Below are 27454 nucleotides of genomic sequence, written 5' to 3'. Positions count from 1 at the left end.
AAGCTCCTCGAGTGGGATTCCTCTTGATCTCAAGACCTATGAACTAAAGAGATGCACCATCTGCCCCAAACACATCAAACATAAAATGGTGGGACAAGTACAGGATAGCCACTCTAGACACTCATTTATTATAAAAGTGTTAGAGCAGGGGGCACATGGGAGTCAGTGATCCACAGCAGCTCTGATATACAGCTGGGCCCATGCGCCAACTCCTTGATTAAGCATCAATCCTACTTCTGCCTAAGAAGGTTTTTCCTTGGTTGTTCCCTCTCTCGGGGCTCTCAGTTTTTGTTTTTCATTTTTTTAATAGCATCACCATACTTTAAGATACTAAATTCTGTATTAGTTATTTGTTGCTGCATAATAAATCACTGCAAAACTTAGTGGCTTAAAATGACAATAAGCATTTATTATCTCTCACGGTTTCCTTAGATCACGAATTCCAGAGCAGCTTGATTGGGCGTTTCTAACTCAGAGGTACTCATAACGTTGTGGTCTGAAGCTGGCTGGGGTTACAGGCACCTGAAAGCCTGACCAGGACTAGAAGATCTATTTCTAAGGTGGCTCAATCACATGGCTGTCACGTTAATTCTTCTCCATGTGGACCTCTCCACAGGACTGCTTGGGTGTCCTTGCAATACGGTGGCTGGCTTTCTCCAGCCTGAGTGATCTGAGAGAAAGCACGGTGGAAGCTGCAGTGTATTATATAAGTCTGTCTTGATAATCACAGATATCATTTCCACCATACGTAATTTGTCACACAGGCCAGCCCTCATCCACATGAAACGGATTATAGAAAGGTATGAATACTGACGACCACTGGAAGCTGGCTACCACACATCCTTCCCCAAAAAAGAAAATTTAGTCTTTTCCCTAAACTGAGTTATAACTATACATTTATATTTTATTTAAAATAAACAGGCCTATTAACAAATAAAGTTTCTACATACAACCCCTAGGAATATCATATCTGGAAAGGAACTTTTTGCCCATAACCATATTGAAGCAATTTGAAGAAAGAAAGGCTGCAAGGTCATATGTCACAGCTTAGGCTAGCCACTCAGCCAGGAGTCACAAGGCTGGCATCAACTCCATCAACTCAGGAATTCATCAGAGTCTGGGATCTGACCATTAGTCCTTAAGGCACAGAAATTAAATTTGCCATCCCGTTAAGAAATAATTAAGAATAATTTAAGGGGTTGCTATAGATCAGCAGTCCCCAACATTTTTGGCACCAGGGACCAGTTCTGTGGAAGCCAATTTTTCCACGGACTGGGGGGGCGGGGGATGGTGGGATGGCTCACTCGGTAATGCGAGCGGTGGGGAGCCATGGGGAGCGGCAGACAAAGCTTCACTTGCTCGCCCGCCACTCACCTCCTGCTGTGCCGCCCGGTTCCTAACAGGCCTCAGACTGGTAGCTGTCCAAGGCCCAGGGGTTGGGGACTCCTGCTATAGATTGTTTGTGTTCCCCCAAATTCGCATGTTGAAACCTAATTCCCAGTATGCTGGTGTTTGGAAGTGGGGCCCTTGGGAGATGATTGGTTCATGAGGGTAAAGCCCTTATAAGTGGGATTACTGCCTTGTAAAAGAGACCCCAGAAAGCTCACTTGCCCCTTCCACCACGTGAAGACATAGACATCTGTCCACGAAGCAGAAAGTGGGCCCTCACAGACACCAAATCCGTCAGCACCTTGATCATGGACTTCCCAGCCTCTAGAACCATGAGAAATAAATTTCTGTTGTTATAAGCTACCCAGTCTCTGGTATTTTGTTATATCAGCCCAAACAGACTAAGACAAGGGTGGATTTACATTAACCAAGCTCCCAAAGGCTAAGATGTAGAAAACCACAATGCCAGTTTGTTTATTTCAAATGATACCCCAAACCATAACAGAATGTGTATGCTGACTATGGTCCACCCATACACATATTTACGTGAGACATAAAAGTATTACTAGAAGAAATGTTATTATTGATTGAGCATGGAATCACATATAGCAAGGGGATTTAGTTGGACTGTCCGTCATTGAGCCCTCAGAGGTATATGCTTTTATCTCCACTTCCAGGGACAGACCCACCACACTGGCAAGCAGCTCAATCCTAGGTCAGGTTGTCCTGTGCGTGGATGAAGACCACTGGTGCTGGCCTCTGTCCCTCAACATTTTCACGTTTCTATGGCTGACCAACTGCCATTACTTTCCTTCTTTACATCGATAAACTTTCATCATATAACAGACAATTCTGCAGCCATTCAGGCACTAGAAGATGGAGGGATTCACATTTTCTCCACCCCAGCCTACCTGAGAGGAACGACACATTATCACCAATAACTGTGGCTAAAGGATAGTGGTGAATCTAGGAGGGGGTGATTTAAAAGACAAGATGATTCTATCATGGTTGTGGTCGGGAGATAAGCCCACTACTGCCACCATTTTAATAATTAAAATTTAAGGCAAATGTACATATTTCTAATGTAATTTATGAAATGTGTTTAGAAGTCCAACTGTCAGAATTATTTCCCTATGTTCAAATTTTAACAGGGTACCTCATTTTTGCCTCTAAATCTTGCCTACCTGCAAGAACATGGGAATTTTGGGCTTGAATTTGGAAATTTATTTTCTTCCATCGAACTGGATAATGTAACGGTTGGGTATGCTAGCTTCAGTGGCAGAAATCAGCCAGCTGACTCCATCTCAGGAGCTTCTGATTATCCTTTTCACTGACTGACTTACACACAACCACTCAGGGGTCTTTGTGAATTTGCTCCCATAACTCACCTATTTTGTGGTCTTGAGGACTACTTCATTTTCTGCTGCCCTTTCTTCTAGAGGACGGATAGACCAGCCACTAACCTTCCTCCAGTTTCTAACCAGAGTATAGAGCCATCTAATTCTCTGTGTTTTCTGGAATTTCCATTTATCACACTTGGCATTTCTTTTTTACTTCTCAACTGAAAGTCAAGCATAAGCTTTCCCTGACCTTATACATTTATAAGAGTTCTGGTATCTTTCAAACATTCAATTTAATTGGTGTTAAAATTGTGAAATTGCAGTAAATTTACATTAACACTTTCTTCTCTTCCTCTCTCTTTTTAAAAAAAAATGTTAATGTGTGATCTTTAAAATAAATGTGCATATTACTCTTACCAGTTGGTCTCTCCACCTTTCTAAATACATTGATTATTCCCCCCTCAAGAATAATACTCTCTTATTTTGAATAACAATAAAAATAACAATTTACAATAATGTAACTTTGCTATGACAGTTATATAAGTTGACTCGATGTCCATTAACTGGAAACAAAATTTCGGACAACTAGGTGTTATTTCATTAGAAAATTCCCATCGTGGTTACTTATTTATATGTTTATTTTCGTTCTTCCTAGAGTTAGGCGTATTTCAAGATACAGCTACAGAAATACTAAATTCTCTTCCTTGTTACCAGTACACAGTAAGGTGTTTAACGCAGGGAATTGCTCAGAGAATACATCTGAATATTGTCACGTAGCATGACAAGATCATTCACCAGAGGATGTCAATACCATTTTAAGTCAATGTGTAGTGTTCACACTGAGTATCTGTCTAGCCATCATTCACACAATTGTGAAACTCTCCCAGGCACACATCAGCTGTGTGTTCGTGCCTCACCATTTCCCAAGCTGCTGAGATGGGCTCAGCACAATCTAATTCAGAAGCACCTCACCGGTATCACGACCAGCAAGGTCAATTCTAGTTGTTCAAAACCAGATTTGATATAGGACCTGCTGTACACTGGCTCAGTGGCAATTTCTCAAGGCCAGAAAAAGAACTCCACAGCGCCACCAGTTGTCAAGAATGGTAGCACCTTTTATTTCGAATGACTCGTACAAAAAGTCCAGAAAGCAATAAAATGTTAGCATTCAGCCAGCCCATTTCATAGATCTGTCGGCCCAGTCTTATGAGAAAGTCTTGTTTTTGGCAGTCTAAGGCTGAACTTTCATGACAGGCCTTGTCTAGAAATTGGATTTTACTTATTCTCGGTCTCATTCAGAAGTCCACTTTTCACAAATGAAGTCCAATGATGCTAGCACTCAGCCCCTTTTTGTTAATGCAAGATCTCCGCTCATGACCTTCCCTTCAACACCTCCACTAAATCTCTTTGGGATTTTTTATGGAATTTCCAGGGAGATCAGGAGCTCTTGAGCATTCAGGACAATTATACTGCCGTTTCCCTCAGAGACAACACTGCTAGCCCTGCTGACGGCGGCCCAGAGCCCTCAGGAGGCAAAGCTGGGTCCTAGGTGGTGTTGGAGGGAGAAGCTTTGAGTGTGTGTATGGGTGTGTGTGTGTGGTTTGGTATGAGTGGTGTGTGTGAAGTATATGGTGTATATGTGTGGTATGTACGTGTGATGCACGTGGTGCGTGTGGTGTGTGTGTGTGATGTGCAGTGTGTGTACACATGTGTGGTGTCAGGGAATGCGTGTGGCTCCCTGTTCTCAAGCCCCCTGGCTGCATCACGTCTGCCCCTTGAACCTCTGTGAAATGGATGAAATTGCCACCACCCCTTTCTCTACTCAGGCTCCAGACCAGTCCCTCAGGTCCAGCTGGGGAGGAATGCAATGACATTCCCCTAAACCTGTAACTTCTCATTCCCTTGTCTCCCTCTCCAGGGGCCCTGCACTTCTCCCCACAACCAAATCCCAGTATTCCTAAGCCCCCAAACATACCCACGGATACGAGGAGGGCTGGGGAAGGGGATAACCCAATACCAGAGAGATGCACCTGAGTCTCAGTTCCTAGGACTGTGTTACGTCAATCTACCCATTACTAAAGAAATTTAATTCTTCAGTAAACAATCTTGTGCTCTTACCATGTGCTCAACAATGAGCTAGAGCCTGAGGACATAATCATAAATAAGATGAGAGGTGTCTATGGGCACTGAACTCGGCTTAAAGAGAGATACACACAAGGAAGAGGCATTTACAATCCTGGGCTCTAGACACTTGGCAGGAGGGGCAGGGTCCTAATAGAGGACAAGGAGAGAGACATTAACCCTAACGGGGCCTTGCAGAGGCTTCCTGGGAAAGGGGACGTCCAGGTAGTAGAAATCTGACTGACCAACAGAGATGTAGGAGAGGGCTTCAGGTAGAAGGCCTGGAACACTGAAAAGTTAAGTGAATTTTAATAAGCCCAGAGAATAAACCAACAACTGGGCATTTAAAAAATGGGGATAAAAACCAAACTAGGAAAAAAAAAAAACCAAACTAGGTCAATTTTCCTCAAAACATGGTCCAAGGACTACCTGAAAAAGAGTCCCCCACTGTGCTTGTTTTTGAAAAAATGCTTTTAGTTGCTCTCCAGATTTATTCTCTTTGAATCAGGGGCATAGGAATGTGCATTTTAAACACATTTGCTAGGTGGTCCTTCCCAGAGTAAAGTTTGAGAACCAATGGACCAAATCAAGCGAGGCTGGGTGAGGCAATTTCTAGAGTTTGGATTCTTCCTGAAATAAATGTGAGGCCTTGTTACTCAATGCAGTGACATAATTAAGAAGTGTGTTTTTGATAGCTCACTAGAGAAGCAATTTAGAGAACGGACAAGTTGAGCAATAGAGAGATCTCTCTGCCCATTTTTAGCTGCGATCATTATGTTGAAGTTCAAGATCTCAGCATATTTAAATATATGGATTACCAATTATACACCCAACTAAAATCCTATCCAGTCACATTCTCCATTTCTGTCAGCCTGCTTTAGGGTGGTCAACTGTCCCATTTGCTCAGAACTGAGGGATTTCCCAGGATGTGGGACTCCAGTGATAAAAACAGAAAAGTCCAAGGCAAATTGGGACAAACGGGTCACCCTATAATGACAAAGAATAATCCCATAATAATCCACCAGGTCACTGAGAGTTCTCAATACAGTACTCTCCTTTTTAAAATTCTGAGATTAAAAGAACCTTTCTGAAAGAGAAAAAAAAGGGTATTAAAGAGAATGGAATTAAAACAATTGTTTGTAGTTAAAAAAAATAATCTCAAGCACACTGTTGCTTGAATGCAAATTTAAAACAGAAACAAAAATTCTGGCAGCACCTTTTAATCTGTAAGAACAGAGGCTCTTAAGCATGATGTTGCAATCAGTAGATGGGTATGTTGCAAGGAAATTGTTTTTTACTACTCATAATTAAAGGATTGAGTTTGTAAATGATTTACTCTTAAAAATACAGAAAATCAAGGTTAGCTCACTTGCATTCTGTTATACTTTCTTCAGCAGGAGAGAGAGTGGTGGAGTTATGGCGTACATGCCCAGAATAACAAACAGCCGAGTTGGCTCAGTGATTCACTTTGGACAGAGGAATATACATCCTCCACCATTTCTCTACAGAGGAAAAGAGATTGAGAAGCACCACTTGAGTGGTAACTTGATAAGTCAGTTCGACATATTCAAACTTTAAAAAGGAAAGAAAGAAGAAAAAATAGAGGAAAAGTTTATATACTTTTACTTTAAATGCCCAGCTGTTACACCAGGACAGTTTTTACCCAAATGTTGGTACTACAGTTGATTTTAGATGGTATAAGGATAAAACATTTAAAATTGTAACACATTAGTACTTACTTTGCTACTAAGTAATGAAAAAGTATATAATTAGTATATCAAACCTGTCATTTCATGCATATTGTTGCCTAAGATGAGGTTAAGCATAAAAACAAGTCAATTAAAAAGGTATAATAGGGCTTCCCTGGTGGCGCAGTGATTGAGAGTCCGCCTGCCGAGGCAGGGGACACGGGTTCGTGCCCCGGTCCGGGAAGATTCCACATGCCGCGGAGCGGCTGTGCCCGTGAGCCGTGGCTGCTGAGCCTGCGCGTCCGGAGCCTGTGCTCCGCAACGGGAGAGGCCACAGCAGTAAGAGGCCCGCGTACCACAAAAAAAAAAAAAAAAAAAAAAGGTATAATAAATAAGTGTATATGGGTGGTAGACAGCAAAAATTTGTGAAAGTGGTAGGGGGATGACTCAAGTGTGGGAAATGTTATACTTGTCTAAGTCAAAGCAGAGAAAAATGCTACATCTTTATTTTATAAAGATTAAGAGCAACAGAAACTTCACATTTCAAAACTAAGTTCCTCAATTTGTTGAACACTAGAAACTTCAGCTCATATATTTCTACCACTTGAAGTTGTCAGGTCTGAGTTAATTTCCACAACAACTGTCCAGTTTTAAAAAATCAAATAAAAGAAAGCAAAATAACAATAGAAATTTATAATTACAATTTCAGCATCAATCCAATTACAGGGAATCTAATTTTCCAGCAACTGTGTGTCATGATCAAAATATAATAGCTCATATTTTCAACCTGATTACCTAAGTGGATATCATCCACCTAAATAGGCCAGAAAATAAAACCTTTTGAGTCAAAGACAAAGAAAAACAGAAAATCATTAAAAAATAAAAGTGCTTTGTCTATTGTATATATAGCTCATCTCTCCCATAGATGTTAAGATACAAGAATTTGCTTGGACAATAAAACCCATGGCATTTGTTAACTATGATTTTAAATCATTCCTGATACTTCTCCAAGTATCTTAAAAGTTCTTCCAAAACTCTATTGCAAAACTCTATAATGCAAAAAATAAGCTTTAAAATGCCTGCTGTCAGATCATATTTTCTCTCCTTTACAATCTATTTATCATGAGACCACATTTTCAGTTGAACTCTCTGCTTTATAATTTGAATAAGTACAGTTCTCCTGGATTTAAGCAAAATATATCAGACTGGACTTTTATGCTCCAAAATGTATTTTCTTAAGTTAACAGGATTTTTCTTCCTGGAGAAGATACCATTTCTTAAAATAAAATAAAACAAAATAAAATAAAAACATAAGTCATTGAAATTCAACCTATTACAGGTTGGTTTTCTCAATGGCCCCTGTGCTATTGTTCAGTTACAGAAATGATGCTTTCAAGATCTATAGGAAGTCAGCAAACTATAGTTCTGAATCCCTTATTTATTAGTTTACTGCTAATAAAGTAAACTTCAATGTTCCTATGGGGTAAGAAAGCTCCTGATATCAGATAATCACAGAGAAGGATCTGAAAGTATCCTTGAGGATCAGGTTTTATATACATATCTTCATCATAAATAAGGTCTCTAAGAAATATTCTTATCCACTAACTACAATAGTCTCTCTTTTTCTAGAATAGTATGACATAATAGTAAAAGATGCCAAGTGTTGAAAGTGTTGGTTTGAATTCCAGCTCTCTTTTCCTCATCTGTAGAATAAGGATTATAATAGTACCTGCCTCATAAGGTTATTGTGAGGATTAAAGAGTAAACGCATACGAAGAACTTAGAAAAGTGTCTACCACGCAGTTTATTCAGTAAATTAGCTTTTATCATAAGCACTAGCCCATCACTCACTACCCTTGTACAAGCTGCCAAGGACCTGACTGCAATCACTATTCTCAGAGACCCATTTCCTTGGAAATACTCTGGGGAAATACTAACAGGAGGTTTTATTTAAGGCAGCCAATGTGCACCCAATGTATGATGATTAGACTAGACTATCCTGGAGTCTTTCTCAACTTTGAAATTAAATTAATACAGGGTGCTATTAAAGGAGAGTGAACGGGCTTTCCTTTAATTTCCTACACCTGACCATTCTTGGTCTCACATCCCCAGTATTGTGCTCCATAGCAGGGTAAAAGGATTACTTACCTTTTAAAAGTGGCAGGAGGGCTTCCCTCGTGGCGCAGTGGTTGAGAGTCCGCCTGCCTGTGCAGGGAACACGGGTTCGTGCCCCGGTCTGGGAAGATCCCACATGCCGCGGAGCGGCTGGGCCCGTGAGCCATGGCCGCTGAGCCTGCGCGTCCGGAGCCTGTGCTCCGCAACGGGAGAGGCCACAACAGTGAGAGGCCCACGTACCAGAAAAGTAAAATAAAATAAAAGTGTCAGGAGATACTCAGGAGGATCTCCAAAACCAGACTTAAGACTACACAAACCGAGACGGCGCCCACGTCTCCCGCCGCCGCCGTGGGAATGGAAACATCTTCCCCAAGTGCCGGAAGCCAGCTCGCGCCGACTGCAGCGCGCCACTCTGCATCCTACCGCGCGGAGGCCCGACGGGTGTCATCGCGAGACCAGCTCGCTGAAATGGCCGCAGCCAGTCAAGGAAACTTGGAGGTGAATTTTGAATCACTGGACCTTGCAGAACTTGCTAAAAAGCAGCCAGGGTGGTGCAAGCTGTTTGGGCAGGAATCTGGGCCTTCAGCTGAAAAGTATAGCGTGGCAACCCAGCTGTTAATTGGAGGGGTCACTGGATGGTGCACGGGTTTCTTATTCCGGAAGGTTGGAAGGTTGGCTGCCACAGCTCTGGGAGGTGGATTTTTCCTGCTTCAGCTTGCAAACCATACTGGCTACATCAAACTGGACGGGCAGCGGGTAGAGAAGGACATGAAGAAAGCCAAGGAACAGCTGAAGATCCGCAAGAGCAACCAGATACCTACGGAGGTCAAAAGCAAACTAGAGGAGGTGGTGTCGTTTGTGAAGAAGAATGTTCTAGTGACTGGTGGATTTTTCAGAGGCTTTCTGCTTGGTATGGCCTCCTAAAGAGGATGACTTCACTTCCTTATTCCTGGTTTTTCCAGCCAGCAGCCTCTTCACTCCATCATAGGATAGCAAGTCTCTCCTCTTGGTCCTCTTCTCCCATGCCTTCCTCCCTGCCGTGGCGTATCTGAATGGCTTCTGTAGGCATCTGTTGGTGGATAAACGCCCCACCATGACCTTGACGGCAACGGAGGAGACAGTAGACATTAACTCTTCTCCCACCACACTCCCCCCTTGACTAATCTCTAGGTCAGCAAGAATATTCCTTTCTCTTCTATGTAAGATACTTACCAGAACAGGGTACAAGATGGCTCACCATGGAGCATGAGTGGATCCTCAAAGGTTGTCCCAAACTTGATTAGGAAAAGAAATAACAAGCATGTAAGATACCTTACTATGTTCTGCATGGAAAGGAACTGAATACATTTGCCTTTAAGCATGAAAGATTTTGGTATCTTGGTGTCTACTTTCTTTTGTAGTAGATTTTAAGTTACAGAATGAGAACTACTTCTACTGGCTCTAATTATCCTGACAAAATGGTAGCATGTGCACTACACTTGAAATATCTGAATACAGAATGAACTCGTTCTAAAGATACATATGCTGAGCTGAAGGTATTGTGTTTGGTGGGAAGGTCTTTAGGGAAACCAACCAATAGATACATTTAGGATGGTCAGACTTAGTGAATCATTTAGAGGCATTCAGGTATTATCTAGGGATGTTTTCCACCATACAGGATAATGCATCTCATGATTGTTTCCAAAGGATTTATTTATGGTAAAATAAGTGACTTTAGGTGGAAGAGGGAAGAAGCTCTTGGATTTTTATTTAATAGAAAAGGTTTTAAGCTTCGAAATGTGAAATATTCTTTACCTCTTGTCAAAACATCAGGGGTAGCCGTAGCTCCTCTGTGCCAATTCTACTATTTCTTTATCCAGTTAGTTATGAAATATATAACATTTGAACCAGAGTTTTTAAATGGTGGCATTCCAAGCATTAAGAATTGACAACAGTAGCAACAGCACATGTGAAATAAATTATTTTCATCATCAAAGGTAACCTGCTGTCTCAGGATGACCCCAACTCTTTGAATTTTTCTTTAAAATAAAAGTTTATAGATATACACATGCTTAGAAACTTAACACATTTTTCTGTAATGGCCTTCTATTGTACCATCTAGAATATCCACTGCAGGAAGGCAAGGCTTGTATCTTCACCATTATATCCATGGAGCCAAGCACTTTATAGGTGTTCGGTATCTGTTGAATATATGAATAATGAGCTCACAGAAAAGTATCTGGAAAAGGGACTGATCCACAGGATTTGTGAGACTTTATGAGTTCTGAAAATTCAGAAAACGGAATTACTTCTTAAACTTGCAGGTGATCCCTTGCAAAATGTATGTTTTTAAGGCCTTCCTTTTAAAATGTTTGCCTTTTAACTTACCTTGTGAATGATGCATTGAATTTGGAAATTGTAGCTACTAGTGGATGTGTGGAATTTTTTAGAATTCATCCATTTGCATTTTTCTCCTTATTATGTTATGGTAGTATTTAAAGGCAACACTAAGTTGTTTTGCTTGTAATATGTATGAATTATATACAAATCATAATGGTAAAAAAAAAAAAAAAACGACTGTGCCCATTTCTCAGGAACAAGCAGACCCACATTAGCCAAAATGTGAAAACCAGAAGGACTAAAAGAATTGAAATACCAGAGAATTTATTAATATAATACCTGACATCAGTAAGCTGAAGGACGATGTGTAGGAAACTTAACAATCCTTGGTGAGTCATTATTCTTTAGTAAATGGGGATAAAAATATCTAATTTCAAAGATAACTCTGCAAGAGTGAATAAGCTACATCACTCCACATTTCTATCCTGAATTTAGAAGCCATATGGAGGTTTGTTATTTAAATAAAAACAGTATTTAAAAATAACATTTCAGGGCTTCCCTGGTGGCACAGTGGTTGAGAGTACGCCTGCCAATGCAGGGGACACGGGTTCGTGCCCTGGTCCGGGAAGATCCCACATGCCGCGGAGCGGCTGGGCGCGTGAGCCGTGGCCGCTGAGCCTGGGCGTCCGGAAGCCTGTGCTCCGCAACGGGAGCGGCCACAACAGTGAGAGGCCCGTGCACCGCAAAATAAATAAATTAGTTAATTAAATAAATAAAAAATAAAAAAATAATAAAAATAACATTTCAGATATTACTAGATCTTTATTAAAGTATCATCAGTACAAAGTACAGATGTGCTATGAAGTGAATTGTTTCCACAAGTATCTATTTCCTCTAATTTTTTTAAATCTCTAGTCAAATATTACCTTACTCCTCAGAATCTTCCAATTATAATAACAAGGATCTCCTAGAGTTTTCAACGTAGGGTCCAAGATGGGTCTACTCTATGCTGCGTTCTAAGGATAGCAGAAATATTTTATAGCAAGTTCTCATGGCTTTTTGCCCATTTATTGGAGTATAAGGAAAGAAAATACTCTTTTCACACTGGTGCCCTTTGAAATGAGGACCTTTGCTCCATAGAGCTTTCCTTAGTATGTGAAAAGTTAAAATAAAGAAAATAAAATGTTCTCATACTTTCTACATTGAAATAACAATAGAAATAAAAATAATTCTGTCCTGTTGGGGCATTTTCGAGTTTCCAGCCTTTGGTTCAGTTTAAAACATAATGTTGGTGCCAAGAGATTTCATGCTCCAGTGGAAGGGAGAGAATCAGAGCCCATCACTGGTTCTGGGTAATGTGGATAATCTTGGATGAGGTTTAAAGTATTCAATTGGATCTGGATTGGAATATAGGATTATGCAGCCAATATTTTGTTTAAAACCCATGTCTTTAAAATTAATTGTATAAATTCCCTTCTTATATTTCAGAAAAAAGTCCAGATCATGTAGCATAAGTGCTAGCTAGCTACAAACTGAAGTTCTCATCACGACATTGTGTTGCCTGCACTTCCCTCAGAAAATGAAGATGTTAAAGCTGCAATGATACTTGTAAATTACCCAGAGAAAACAGATAAAAACTGTGCTTTGTCCTCAAGTAGCTAAAAAGTTCAAAACAAAGACTCACTTTCACCTCAAGTAGTAGGGCTAATTAGAGCCTAAAATAGGTTTGGCTTCAATTCTCTAGATAATCTACTGTGTGTTTATTTAGTCTGAAATTAGAAGCTTAAAAATAAATCAACTTTCAAGTAAAAGCTAAATGACTTTGAAAACCAACTTCCTGAAGTGTTAGACTTTAAAATGACCTCTTTGAGTGGCCTATGTGTAAATATATTTAATAAACATTGGTCTTATTTACTTTAGATTTGCACCTCAAAACTTAAGAATATTAATAAATTCAAAAGAAGCTTCCTAACCTGCCTATCACAAATTCACATTCTTGACAAATTACACACACACATGCACACATACTGTATGCCCCCATCTTTCCGCTTACCTTAGTCTCAGGGAAGCACTCACAACCATCTTCACTGTGTAGGACTGCCAATCTCAATTTTGTCTGCACTTTACAATCACCTGGGGAACTAAAGCTCTGGCTATACTGAGCACCAATTAAATCAAAGTCTCTATAGTTCGGACCCAGGCATCAGGTTTGTAAAACTCCCCAGGTGAATCCAATATACAGCCAACATTGAGAACCACTCTTGCAGGAGTTAGCTTTTCTACAGAATGCCTGAAAACCACCAAAAGCACCCAATTTTTTTTCTCATCATTCTCACTCTCAGTTTTTCCCCTTTGGTTGGTTTATCCTCTCATATGCTTAACTGAATTCCATCACTCTGAGTGTAAAAAAGTCAGGAAAGAAAATAGTCCTACATCATTTCATTTTTTTAATTCACTTATTCAATCAATAAATATTTTCTGTATATCTTCTACATAAGTCCAGGCTTTACAAGAACTTATTAAAGCAGCAAGCTTTCCCTGAGGCACCTCACAGCATAATAGGGAAGATGGTCAGGAGCAAAGTACATTCCAGTGTTGGTTGATGAGCGCTGAAGCTGAGGTACAGCGGGTACATAAAGAACTGTTTTCCTTGTAGGCATCAGGGACCGCATTACAAAAAGACTGCATTTGAGTTGGTCAGGAAGGTGGAGCAGGTGGCCTAAGTAAACAGAGGGGGTAGTGGAGTGGCATTCCAGGCAGAGAGAAAATCTGCATAAAGGCACAGAAGCATGAACAAGTCCAGTGAGTCAGGAGCCTTAACTAGTTTGGTGTGGCTGGAGGGCAGTGGTGTGTGTGTGTGTGTGTGTGTGTGAGTAGGGGTGGAAATTGTGGTATCTAAGGTTGGAGGAGAAGGCAGGAGAAAGTGCCCCATGCATCAAAGATGAATTGAGCCTGGAATTAGCCCATGACGTTAGTATGTAAATTTATTATATGTTTTAAAAATTCCGTTGGCCTTTAGGAAACGGGATTACTGTTGAATATCTATCATCTTGATGAATATCCTGGAATACATTTTATTATTAAACCACGTGTTTGTGTACATGTGTGTATGAAATTAGAGCACTAGTGTGGAAAACAAAGACAGAGCATACTTGACAATAAGAAATCAAGTAATTATTTTGATTTTAAATTTGCAGTTGAATTAGAAGGTAGAAAGTGAGAACGAAAATCAAGTCCTTTTAGACTTTGGATATTGGGTGACCTGACTGTGATTATTGTCTTCAATCACAAATCACACACGGAGAAGACACAGCAGCACATTTGTAACATCTTCCTTAACATAAAGGATATGTGTGTATGGGTGGCTAAACTAGTAAAGTTCTCTGTACTTGGATTTAGACTACCCTTATCATTTCCTCTTGTGTAAATCCCATCCCGCTCCAATGCCTGGTCCTCCAGCACCTTCCTGAATCCCTACCCCTTCACATGTCCCATATACAACCTCTCCCTGGACTCTACAAGCATCCATTTATCTGTATCTCTCTCTGCCTCTTATAAATGACAAATCCATGTGTTTGATTCTTCCTTTAGAACAGGATCTGTGCCTACTTTTTAAAAATAGACATTTATTAAGTGCCTAGTACCATTCACATACATGATCTCATTTAACCCTTCCAGCAGCCAGTACTGTAACTTAGAAGCTATTTTCCAAACACTCAGGTGAGGAAATCAAAGTTCAAAAAGTTAAATGGCTTTCCCCAGATTATACAAGTAACAAGTATGTGAAGCATCTGAGTCAAATTTGGAAACAGGCTCTCCTATCCCATCTACTATGCACCCATTATTCTTACTGAAAGAAAGAGTCCAGCATCATGTTTTGTAGAGAATAGGTACACAATACACATGTGTTTAATAAATAGCTTCTATGTTGCTTTTCTTATATGAGTGTATTCTAAACATGCATAAGCACAGCCATACTCATATTCTATGTGGATGTAGACAGGTGCACAGACAATTCCCAATTACAAACTCGATATGTCCCAAATATTGGATAGTTAAGTGAGTTGTGAGAGATGCAAAACACTTTTTCTACAGAAACAATTTCATACAAAGACGGTAAGGCATCACATGGACCCGCTACATGCCTTCTGAACACACAAAGCATCAGAACGCAAGTAGCCACCATATACACAATGTCTCATTTGAAAATATATTCTTAGTTTCATTTTCTCCTGAGCCAGGAACTGGGACTTCTCATCATCCAATCTCCCCAGCTTGGGAGGATGTGAGGATGAGAACCTTTCCAGATGTGTAGATGCTCCAGATGTATTACAGACCATGAATGCATGCTGAAAAAACCCCATAAATACATGCCACAAAATGCATATGACACACAGACATCTGTCATGTGAGCTCCAAGAGCACAGAGATTCTTGTTTTGTTCACTGATGGATCCCAAACCCTTAGAACAGTACCTAACACATAACAGGCACTTAATAAATATTTTTAAATTAAAAAAATGAATATAGACCTTGTCAGCAGCTTCCTCCCTTTTCATACCACCGAAAATTAGCTATGGTAATTTCCAAATGAAGTCTTAAAACAATGAAAGGTCATTCTTCTGGTTCACACTAGAATTAGAGCCCAAAAGTGTTCAGATCAACTCATGACCACACATAATCTTGGAATTCACAATTTCACAGTGAATGGATAAGAGACAAAAAGCTAAACAAGATCCATTAATGTGGCTGTGAGAATGGAAAACTGGACCCAGAAGACAAATTTTTAAATGAGATTATTTGGTCTAGTTGAGAGCTGACCACATGTGTTGAAACTATAAGTTGTCTTTGCACAGAGGTGGCTGACTGTCTGAGTTTTGTCTCTAGTGGAGAGAGGACACAAAGTTCTAGAGAGAAATTGCCAGATGAGAATACAAAAGATTAAGTTGGATAGAAAGATATGTTTTGGTATAGAAAACACGGTCTTACAGAGATTTAAGTTACCAAGATAAATTCCAGAATTTTAAGAACAGCAGAAATGCTCCTTTTTGAATTGTTCAGATACTACATAAGGTAGAGGCAGGGGCAGGAGGAGGCGATCTCTTAGGCCTTTCACTAACCCATGAAACTAGGAATGAGGCCAAATTTTAATGAAACCTCATACAGCTTTGTTCTTGTTTCCCTGTGAAAACTGTATATTTGTGGTATCTTATCAATATAGAGATCTGAAATTATTTCTCCAGGGAACAAATAACATTTCACTAAGTTCCTGGGGCAACAGGAAGTGAATACACATAAAAACAATTACCAGATTGAAAAGCCATTCCCCTAACCTCTTGTAAATCTTAAGTACTACTTATAATGAGAATGTTCTTACAATTCTCTAAAATGATGTATTATTTACCTACTGGGGAAAAAATTAACTGGACATGAAAATAGACTTCCAATTAAAGAACTCTCACTTATTCTTTTGGTATCTCATCATTTGTTACTCTATAGTTGTAAAGATAATAGTATAAAATACAACAATGTCATCAAAATAGACTCCTAGCATGCTTCTGTACCCAGAGCAGTCTGTAGTGGGGTTTGCGACTTTGGGTAAATCACAGTAAAGAAAAATACCTTCTCTCCCATGCTTTCGGATTAAAATAAATTCAAGAAAACTGGCATAATAAAAAGAGCACTGGATTTGGAATCAGAAGTCTAGGGTTCAGGTTGAGGTTCCATAACACAAAAGCAGTATGATTTGGGGTAAGTTACAACCTCTCTAAACTTTACTTTCTTTATCTGCAAAATAAAGGTAATAGTAACTATAATAAAACTATAATAAAAAAGTTATTGCAGTCACTTTCAAATAGATGTGTGAATGCACATAGCAGAGAGGGTACTCAATGTTGTTTGAGTGTTGCTACAAATTAGTCATTTTCTTACTTCACTATAAAAACTACAACCTCCTGCAATAACAAAAGCAGAGAAAAGCAATAGCAACCTGCAGTGATTTCGTGGAAGTTCATTAGTGATGGGGTTGCAGAAGGTGTCAGTCTAGCAGCCAAAATATATGCACAAGTTCATGGATCCCAAGATCCATGTCTATACCCAGTGCCTTCCTGAGCCACCACCTGTCCATCCGATCCAAGGCAGTCTGAGGTCCAGGAAGCACCAACTGGTTGATTCCATCCCTAGAAACAGGTCTGAACAACCAAGGTGGGGGACAACCAAGGGGGATGCCACTCTTCAGCCTTCTCGTATAACTCGTCAATCTTCAAATACATGACCCAAGCCCCATTCCTAGTACTATGAGATTCTGGTGTTTTCTTTAGAATTTCTAAGGCATGAGATGAGGGATGCATTCATGTTTTCCATCGCAGCTCTCTCAGAATTTCTTCTCCCAACTCACCTCCCTGTACTCGGCTCCCCGTCTCCCTTCTTGAAGCTGTGCTTTCCCCTCTAGTCTGATTCTCACTAGAACGGACATGGTCTCTTCTCTCTTACTGCCCTTTAAGAAGCTCTAACACGAAAGTATTTTGCATAACAGACTTGACCAAAAGTTTGGGGATAGTAAGAATAATGACAACCCAGAGCTTAAAACATCTGCATATTGCATACTGAATTTCAGATGTGATTTTCCTCAAAATGTATTTGTCTCTCCTCAATCCACAGAAATTTCTCACTGACTAAAAAAGCTGGGTCCTAGTCTATGGACGGTTTACTTCTTAGACCTTTTTCTCCTTTCATCTTTTCCGGAGCCAACAGCATAGAAGCTCTAAATTCCTGCCATTTTAGAGCAGTTGATATTCTGTTTCATGCTTTCCCATCTAGACTGACACAAGGGCCTTTGGCCTACTTTTCATAGTCAGTGGAGCCATTAAGGTATTTTCTTAGGAAAAAAAAAAAATCTCCCTGAGGGGAATTCTCCTGGAACAAACAACTTAAACAAAAGCAAGGCTTAAAAAAAAATGTTTCTTCTTACTTCATACGATTTAGGGTAATAATGTCCTATTATCAGATTTAGGTAGAAGGGACACACTTATCAGGCATGTCTCACAAGGGGAAACATCACTGGCAGGAAGGAGGAGTAGCAAGGTCAGAGGTAAATGTTTTCTTTAGCTTTTGTTTTTCACAGAAGAGATGTTCTCCAAGGTTTTCCATCACCTCAATATACTACAAAACTTCAGATTATAAAGAGCTCATAACCTAAACCCAATCTAGGCAGAAAAGAGTGCTATAGATCCCAGAAAATGGAAGGGGCCACCAAGTGTCCCCTAGATAGTAAGTCCATCTAGACCCAGAATCCAATGGCTCAAAACTCCACATGTCTAGAAGCCAATGTGGAGAACAAGAAGGAAGTGATCAATAAGGAAAGGTGTGGGGAACTCATTTTATTTCCTACCCTATCAGGAGTCCTGATACAGGAAAAGGAAAGGTTCCACTCCAGTGTAGGAGTTGCCAGGAAACTTGCCTTCATGGAATATTCCTAAATCTTGACAGATATTTGCAGAGAAAATCTGATCAGTCCCTCAACCCTAAAAATCTGGCCCCTTGTTTTTACATCCACCATCAACATCCTAGTCCAAGTTTTTATGACCTTTCTCCTGGAGTTCTGCAATCATCTTCTATCTAATCTACCTGAATCCAAACCGGCCTCCCTCCCATCTGTTTTCCCAACTGTAGCCTGTGTGATCGTTCCAAACCTTAACTATGATCATTTCAGCCCGCATCCCTACCCCCATGCTACAAACAATTGCTTTAAAACTTCAGAGACTTAGCATACCTATCAGGATAAAGACAAATCACTATAACATGGGGTACAAGTCCATGGATGGTCTAGCTTCACCTACCTCTCAAGCCTTGTGCCACCACGCTCCCCTCTGGTCTTTTCAGGCTACAGAGGCCCTTCTTCAGTTCCTCTGATTCATGGCACTGCAGCCAGCGACAGGTTTCCCTGCTGAGCACACTCTTCCCTCCCTCTTTCCCTCATTAAATCCTACTCTTCCTTCAGATATCAGTTCAAGTAGCACTTTCTCAGGGAAGCCTTCTCTATTCTCCTTGAAGGATCGAATGCTGCTAACATCACAGTTGCAATTCTTCATTCATTTGGGTTTATTGATAAATATCTGACCCTCCCACAAGACTGTAAAACTTCATGAAGAAGAGATTACGTCTAAATTTTTTTACCAATGGATTCCTTTGTTGAATGAATGAATGAATGAATGAACATCAGCTCATTAATCAAGAGACATTTTTTCTATACCTGAGAAATGAAGAAACTTGTCAATGTGATCACTTTTCAAATAGCCATGTTTTAAAGCTCTATTATGAATGAGGAGTATTGTTAGAACAAAGATTTGCTATGATTAGGTTTATTACTATTATTACCATCATAACTGGTTTATTGTCAATATCATTGCCTTCATAACTCAGCATTTTATAACTATTACTACATTCATTAATTAGTTTTTTATACTTCCATTATTTATAAAATGGGTTATTTTTGTAAAAGCTAAATCCCATTGAAAAGAGAATGTATTAAGACTCCAGAAGTACCAGACTGTGGCTAGAGGGTCATTTTAGAACTAAGGGTTGCCTATGGATCTACGTTATTACTATTTCCAGGAGGTACATGCCATTTGGAAAATTAAGGCCTTGAGAAAGATCAAAGAAACATTTATAGCCACTTAAGGAGTAACCTTCTCTAATGATAAACTCATCACATTAGACTTAGATGGGACCTTAGAGGTCATTTAGCTACATTCATTATTTCATACATGATAAAGCCAAGCCTGGACTTCCATAAGGTCATAGAGCCAAGGCAAGCCCTGCATCTATTTTTATTCAGCTCCTTTAAAACTACTGTATATTAAATCAGCTCCAAACCTATTAAAACCAAGGGTCCTAACAATTCGTATCCGATTGTCACAGAGCCAGCTGGGATGTGAATAGCTTTCCAGGTTGCCAGACTAGAATTTCATATAAATGGACACTCATCTTTGTTATTTAACTCCAGTCTAAATTTAGAAACTAGTTCTGCTGTGTAGTTCTGTGCATGAAGAAAAAGATACCTCAAGATCATCTATATGTCATTTTCTCAAAAAAGCCTTTCATCTTTATTAAGAATGGTCTGCCAGTATGAGAAGGGTAAGTTCTAGTGTGACCCCCAAGGTCAGCTGCACAAATCCCCCCCCCAAGGTCAGTTCTTGTATCTGCTGCTTTTGTCCATATCCAGATGTAGAACTCAATACCTATTTGATTTCACCCAGAAGAATGCATTTGATCTAATGTTAATTAGCAACACAGGGACTGAGTCTCTGGCAGTCCAGTGGTTAAGACTCCTCACTTCCACTGCAGTGGCACGGGCTCCATCCCTGGTCAGGGAACTAAAATCCCACATGCCCCTGCAGCAGAAAAAGAAAAAAAAAAAAAACGAGCAATGCGGCCTTTATTGGAGATACTAGGGGAGGAAGAAGGTGGCATTAATCCTCACTTATCTCAGCAAACAACTTAAAAACCTGATCAGAAATTTCTACTCCCTATAAGTACCTCCTCAGTCAAGTTGCACTAGGGGGTTTTGATTCTTTCTTTTCCCATTTGCAGTGCACAGCCTCGTTTCTTTTCTCCTCCCCTCCAAATTTTCTCTTTCCTCAGGAATGTCTTACAACTTTCCCACTCATCCATTCCCACCCTATTCTTTTCAGAGCAATGTATCTGTGTCCTAGCTATGATCTTTAAACCTCCATGCCCAACTCATCAACGAGTTCCATAAAACAAAGGGACTTCTGGTTAACAAGGCCCACTTTCTTAGAAGATCGTTTATGTCTTTTGTTACTTGTGTGTGTGTGAGTGTGTGTGTGTGTGTGTGTGTGTGTGTATACACATATATTCTTTTTCTAAATATAACTAACTCTCCCCTGGAGGAACTGAATTCTGGCAATTGAAATTTTCCCCATCCTATTGTAGAAGTAAAAAACTCCCCTATAGTGATTCGAACTAATTCTTTTCAAGGCATGCTGCTGTCATAAAGGAGTTTTCTATGGTACTTTTGATTTTAATGAAAAATTTTCAAATTTAAGAATTCCTTACAGGGGAATGAAGAATAACAACAACAAAATCCCTCTGATTTTTTTCCCCAAGCTTCCAAATTCCTAGGAAATTCCTCTTGGAAAACATTTTATCAAGACTCATAATTGAAATATGAAAAAGCAACTGCTTCTCAGAAACCTCAGTCTTAGGAAATGATCATAAGAATTGAAAGTATAGGCACATATTATCTGGAATATAGAAGTAGATTCACTTCTCATTTTTTAAACATGCTTTTCCCTTAATAAAATGATAATGAAATGACTAGCCAATGATCTAATACCCCTCTTTGTCAACAGCACAGATACCAGCTGCCTTTGTCACATAACTAGGTGGCCAAACTGTCACTAGTGATACCACCAACAGGCCATCCAGAAAGTTCCCAATGAAACTCCAAGGGAAAAAAATATCTTACAAGCAAATGGTATGTGGGCAAACTTTGCAGTCCAAGAATCTGCTCTCATAAATGCTATTTGGACTAGAATAAGGAATAAAGTACTAGATAATAGCTACAAAATGTTAGAGAAATCGTTGTTGTTTTAAGTCTTCCTCTGCAGAATTTTTAAATTAGGAAAATTTTTGTTAAAAACAAAAATACCTTGGGGAACTCCTTTCACAAGATGTAAACATTGGCATCAGTATTACTATTTTCAAAAGTAGAACAGAGGCCTTAAGAAGCTGGCAAAACTGAGAAAAAAATGAGTTAGGTAAAGAAAATTCGCAAGTCTTATTTTATGTCACTTTTTTTCAAAATGTTCTCAAATACTAATTATAAGTGGAAGTGAATAAGTTAATAATCTCTGATGGTAAGAATAAAACATTCATACAGTAACTTCTTGTAGAATAGAATTTTATATTGGAATATTGGTATATGTGGCCAATTTTTTTAAATTTTAAGATTTTTGAGATTTCAAAATATAAGCTCTTGTGTGTGTTTCTCAGATAATATTTTTATTATGCTATTCAAGACATAAATGGATCTGTTTTTCTCACTTTTCTTTATCAAAAAACATTTGTTTCAGTAGTCTCTTCCAGTGTATTAAGACTTCACAGTACCAAAATATCTGAATGGGCCAAATTCATTAATCAAGCAGAATAGCTCATTTGAAATGAGTCCTAAAGGCTTCAATGTTCTATCCTCTGTAGCAACAGTCATTCCTATTTAATTAGGTAAGCCAATGTTTTTGCAAAACGATTTATAATGCAATTTAATTTGGGGGTTTGGTAATCATCTAGGAATTCATTCATTATGACCTCCACACTGAGTTTACTTTGTAAAGCAGCATAAAACTAATCACTTAGAGCTATAAAATGTGAGACCTTTTTTTTTAACCCATAAGCCTTTTACATTATATGTGCCTTTCATGTGTTTACGTTGACTCTTTTTGTTTCATTGCCTTTCAAAACTACGGATGGGGTAAATAGGTGAATTACAACAGCAATGGCCAGGAATGACTGACAAGCCCTGAGTGGTTATGTGGGGGAAGATGGTGAAGAGGCTGGAAAACCTGGACCACAGGTGTCAGTGTGTCCCAGCATCACTAACTGTAATCTACCTGCTGACCGGTGCTGGGATTTTCCTCAGGAGATATGACCATCATGTGACTTGAACCAAACTATTTAAAGTATGTGTTGTTTTAAACCAGGGGAGGGAGCGGGAAACCAGTCCACCAAAATCATCTAATGCACTGGACTCATCTTGAGACAGATGTTTACGTAAACTCCCAGATCGAGACACTAACTCCTAGTGAATTAACCTATGAAACCACCTTGCGCCTTGTATTGTTTAGTCATTATTTTTACCTGATGAAATCAGAATATGGGTCCAGAGGCCACACAGGTTCATAGCCTGAGAAAATTCAAGTGTCCTCTTGTTTTCAAATGCTTCTCTGATTACTATTAGTGTCAGAAATTTGTGGAAAAGCATTGTTTTAAGTGGCAACTGACATGAACATTAAAAATCTCCTCAGGTCTCTGAACCAGTTAAGAGTCGGAACGAAAATCCATGAAGGTGGACTTTGAATTTAAATGCAAAATAACTTGATAATGCTATGAGACAGTTGATAAATACCACAAGTAGAGATTATAGTATACCACATACCATCCTGGATGAATGGACATGTCTTACTCCTTTGTTTCTTTATATCAAATTTAGTGGTATTTGAAAACAAACTTTTTCAGAAATAAAGGACTTAACTAAGAGGAATAAAGGCTGAGAGCCTGAAGTGTCCTACTTTACCCAATACTAGCGATTAATGAGAAGTTTGTTCAAAGAAGAGAGTCTTACACTGCCTCTGCTAACACAATGACATACACCCCAGATGATCAGTTTATGACCTGAAGCTCTGGATGTCACTCTTAATGTTTTGCAAGTCACCTTTAAAAAAACTGCCTGTTTTGCATACCAATAACAGATATTCCCCTAGTGTACTTGGAAGGAAACTAAATGCCATCAAGGAAAGATGGCTTAAATTTTTTGTTTTACTTCCAACCACTGTCTGTTTGGTTAGGCTTTAGCAAACATAATCTAGGATGCTGAACTTGCCCAATGGTACCACAGCATTGTATGTTCCCAAGCATCTTATCAGGTTCATCAGCATTAATTACTCATATCTACAGTCATACACATAGAGCTGCAAACTTTGTATTTCTTTTTTTTTATTAACATCTTTATTGGAGTATAATTGCTTTACAACGGTGTGTTAGTTTCTGCTTTATAACAAAGTGAATCAGTTATACATATACATATGTTCCCATATCTCTTCCCTCTTGCGTCTCCCTCCCTCCCACCCTCCCTATCCCACCCCTCTAGGTGGTCACAAAGCACCGAGCTAATCTCCCTGTGCTATGCAGCTGCTTCCCACTAGCTATCTATTTTACATTTGGTAGTGTATATATCAAACTTTGTATTTCTACCTGTACACACTGGAATGTGTGTGTTTGTGTTTACAGAAATGGCTCCTACACCCAAATTCGCCTTATGAATCAGCCTTGTCTACTTAGAATAGAGTCAAGAGCCCAAATAGTTGCCCCTAGACTACAAGTTACATAAGCTCAGGGATTTGGTCTTATTATCTACTGCTGTATTTCTAGAACCCAGAATAGAGTCTGACATGTGGTAGGAAATTGCTAAATGGTTGTTAAATAAATGAATGTTACATGGCCTATGCACAAAAGGTCATGCAGTCTGCTCAGAGGAGAGTGCCCTAGGCTCAAATCTAGAGACTGTGTGTCGTATGCAAGATTCTACTGAGCTTAGTTTTCTGGTTTCCCAGGCCACCAAAAATTAAAAAGCAGCAAATTACAAGGGCATGGGGGAGTACCACTAGAAGCATTCTCAACATAATGAAAAATGAAAGCTGGCTTCCAATATTCAGAGAAAGGGATAGAAAAACTATGAAACTTAGCTACTAGTCCTCAAAACAAACAAACAAAAAAACCCCAAAAAAGGTATGCTTATTTAACTTTTGAGCACTTCAATGTTCCAGCATGCATAAGATTTATATGTATATACAAACACAGTGTATGTTTTTGGTATGATTCTGAATATTATATAGATGGAATCATATTGCCTGAAGTCTTCCAAGACTGGCTTTTTAGTATTCAAAATTATTTTTGAGATTCATCTATGTGTCCAGTTTGTCCATTTTCACTATATATGAGTAGACCACAAATTTTCTATTCTAATACAGATATATATTTAACTATTTCCAATTCTTTGTTTTTATTTTTATTATTTTTATTTTTATTTATTTATTTTTTTTTGCGGTACGCGGGCCTCTCTGCTGTGACCTCTCCCGTTGCGGAGCACAGGCTCCAGACGCGCAGGCTCAGCGGCCACGTCTCACGGGCCCAGCCGCTCCGCGGCATGTGGGATCTTCCCGGACCGGGGCACGAACCCGCGTCCCCTGCATCGGCAGGCGGACTCTCAACCACTGCGCCACCAGGGAACCCCCAATTCTTTCCTTTTACAACCAGTTTGGATGAGCATTCCTCATAGATGCAAGCACAAGAGGTTCTCTAAAGTTTACACGTAGAAGTGGAATAGCTGGATTGTAGGGAGTGTACATTTTCAGCTTCCTAAGTACTACCAAATTGATTTTCTAAATGCTGGTACTACTTTACACTTGCACTAGCAGTTGAGAGTTCCCATAACTCCACATTCTTGTCAACATTTTGCATTTATTGTATCTCCCCTTTCTCCCACTCCAATACTGCCCCTTCCCCTCCCCAATGGCCACCACTAGTTTGTTCTCTGTACCTGTGAGTCTGCTTCTTTTCTGTTATATTCACTAGTTTGTTGCATTTTTCAGATTCCAAGTATAAGTGATATCATACAGTATTTGTCTTTCTCTGTCTGATTTATTTCACTTAGCATAATGCCCTCCAAGTCTATCCATGTTGCTGCAAATGGCAAAATTTTGTTCTTTTTTATGGCTGACTAGTATTCCCTTGTGTGTGTGTGTGTGTGTGTGTGTGTGTGTGTGTGTGTATACACTTCTTCCTTATCTGTTCACCTGTTGATGGACCCATAGATTGCTTCCATATCTTGGCAATTGTAAATAATGCTGTTAGGAACATTGGGTGGGGTACATGAATCTTTTCAAATTAGTGGTTTTGTTTTTTTCAGATATATATCCAGGAGTGGAATTGCTGGGTCATGTGGTAGTTCTAGTTTTAGTTTTTTGAGAAACCTCCATACTATTTTCCACAATGGTTGCACCAACTTACATTCCTACCAACAGTGTACAAGGGTTCCCTTTTCTCCACATCCTCGCCAACATTTGTTATTTGTGTTCTCTTTGATGATAGCCATTCTGACAGGTATGAGGTGATATCTCAGTGTGGTTTTGATTTGCACTTCCCAGATGATTAGCAATGTTGAGCATCTTTTCATATGCCTGTTGGTCATCTGCATTTCCTCTTTGGAAAAGTGTCTATTCAGTTCTTCTGCTCATTTTTCAATCAAGTTGTTTGTTTTTTTTGATGTTGAGTTGTAAGAGCTGTTTATATATGTTAGATATTAATCCCTATTGGTCACTCCACCTGAAAATTTTCTCCTATTCAATAGGTTGCCTTCTCGTTTTGTTGATGGTTTCCTTTGCCGTGCAAATCTCTTAAGTTTAATTAGGTTCCACTTGTTTATTTTTGCTTGTATTTCCTTTGCTTTAGGAGATGGATTAAAAAAATATTGCTACAATTTATGTCAAAGAGTGTTCTGTCTATGTTTTCCTCTAGGAGATTTCTAGTATCCAGTGTTACATTTAGGTCTTTAATTCATTTTGAGTTTATTTTTGTGTATGGTGTTAGAGAATGTTCTAATTTCATTCTTTTACCTGTGGCTGTCCAGTTTTCCCAGCACCACTTATTGAAGAGACTGCCTTTTCTCCACTGTATATTCTTGCCTCTTTTGTCTTAGATTAACTTATCATAAGTGCATGAGTTTATTTCTCAGCTCTCTATTCTGTTCCATTGATCTATGTATCTGTTTTTGTGCCCATATCAGACTGTTTTTGTGCCCATATCAGCCCATATAGTCTGAAGTCAGGGAGCCTGACTCCTCCAGCTCTGTTCTTTTCTCTTTATATATGTTTCTTTATAATATGTTTCAAAATCAGGAAGCATGAGGCCTCCAGCTTTGTTTTTCCTTCTCAATATTGTTTTGGCTATCTGGGGTCCTTTGAAATTCCATATGAATTTTAGGATGTCTTTTGTATATCTCTCAAAAAAATGCCATTGGGATTTTGATAGGGATTACACTGAAAATGTGTCACTTTAGGTAGTATGAGCATTTTAACAATATTAAGTGTTCCAACCCATGAACATGGGATGTTTTTCCATTTATTTGTCTTCTTTAATTTCTTTCAGCAACGTTTTGTAATTTTCAATGCATAAGTCTTTCCCTTTCTTAGTTAAGCTTATTCCTAAATATTTTATTCTTTTTTAATGCTATTATCGATGGGATTGTTTTCATTTTCTTTTGGGGTTGTTAATTGTTAGTGTACAGAAACACAACTGATTTTAATGTGTTGGTTTTTATCCTGCAACTTTGCTGAATTCATTTATTAGTTCTAACACTTTTTTGTGTGGGGTGAGTATTGGGGGTTTTCTACATATACAATTATGTTGTCTGCAAACAGATCATTTTAATTCTTCCGTTCCAATTTGGATGCCTTCTAATTTCTTTCTCTTGCCTGATTGCTCTGGCTCAGACTCCAGTACTGTGCTAACTAGAAGTGATAGACTGGGCATCTTTACCTTGTCCCTGATCTTAAAGGGAGCACTTTCAGTTTTTTACCATTGAGTATGATGTTAGTTGTGGGCTTTTCACATGTGGCCTTTGTTGTATCGAGGTCATTCTCTTCTATTCTTAGTTTGTTAAGTTTTGGGGGTTTTTTTTTGTTTTTTA

At 39.2% G+C, this 27454-nt stretch overlaps 1 protein-coding gene across 1 annotated transcript; it reads left to right on the top strand.

Annotated features, from left to right (window-relative positions):
- Positions 1-9007: 9007 nt before the first annotated feature.
- LOC309831803 (FUN14 domain-containing protein 2-like) lies at positions 9008-9577 on the top strand (the record flags this gene model as incomplete). Its single annotated transcript, XM_082669149.1, has 1 exon — positions 9008-9577. The coding sequence occupies one exon, from the start codon at positions 9008-9010 to the stop codon at positions 9575-9577; it is 570 nt and encodes a 189-aa protein (XP_082525275.1).
- Between the last annotated feature and the right edge of the window lie 17877 nt (positions 9578-27454).

Source organism: Grampus griseus (genome assembly GCF_964374135.1).
Source record: "Grampus griseus genome assembly, chromosome: 13".
Classification (NCBI taxonomy): domain Eukaryota; kingdom Metazoa; phylum Chordata; class Mammalia; order Artiodactyla; family Delphinidae; genus Grampus; species Grampus griseus.
This window is presented reverse-complemented; position numbering and strand designations above follow the sequence as displayed.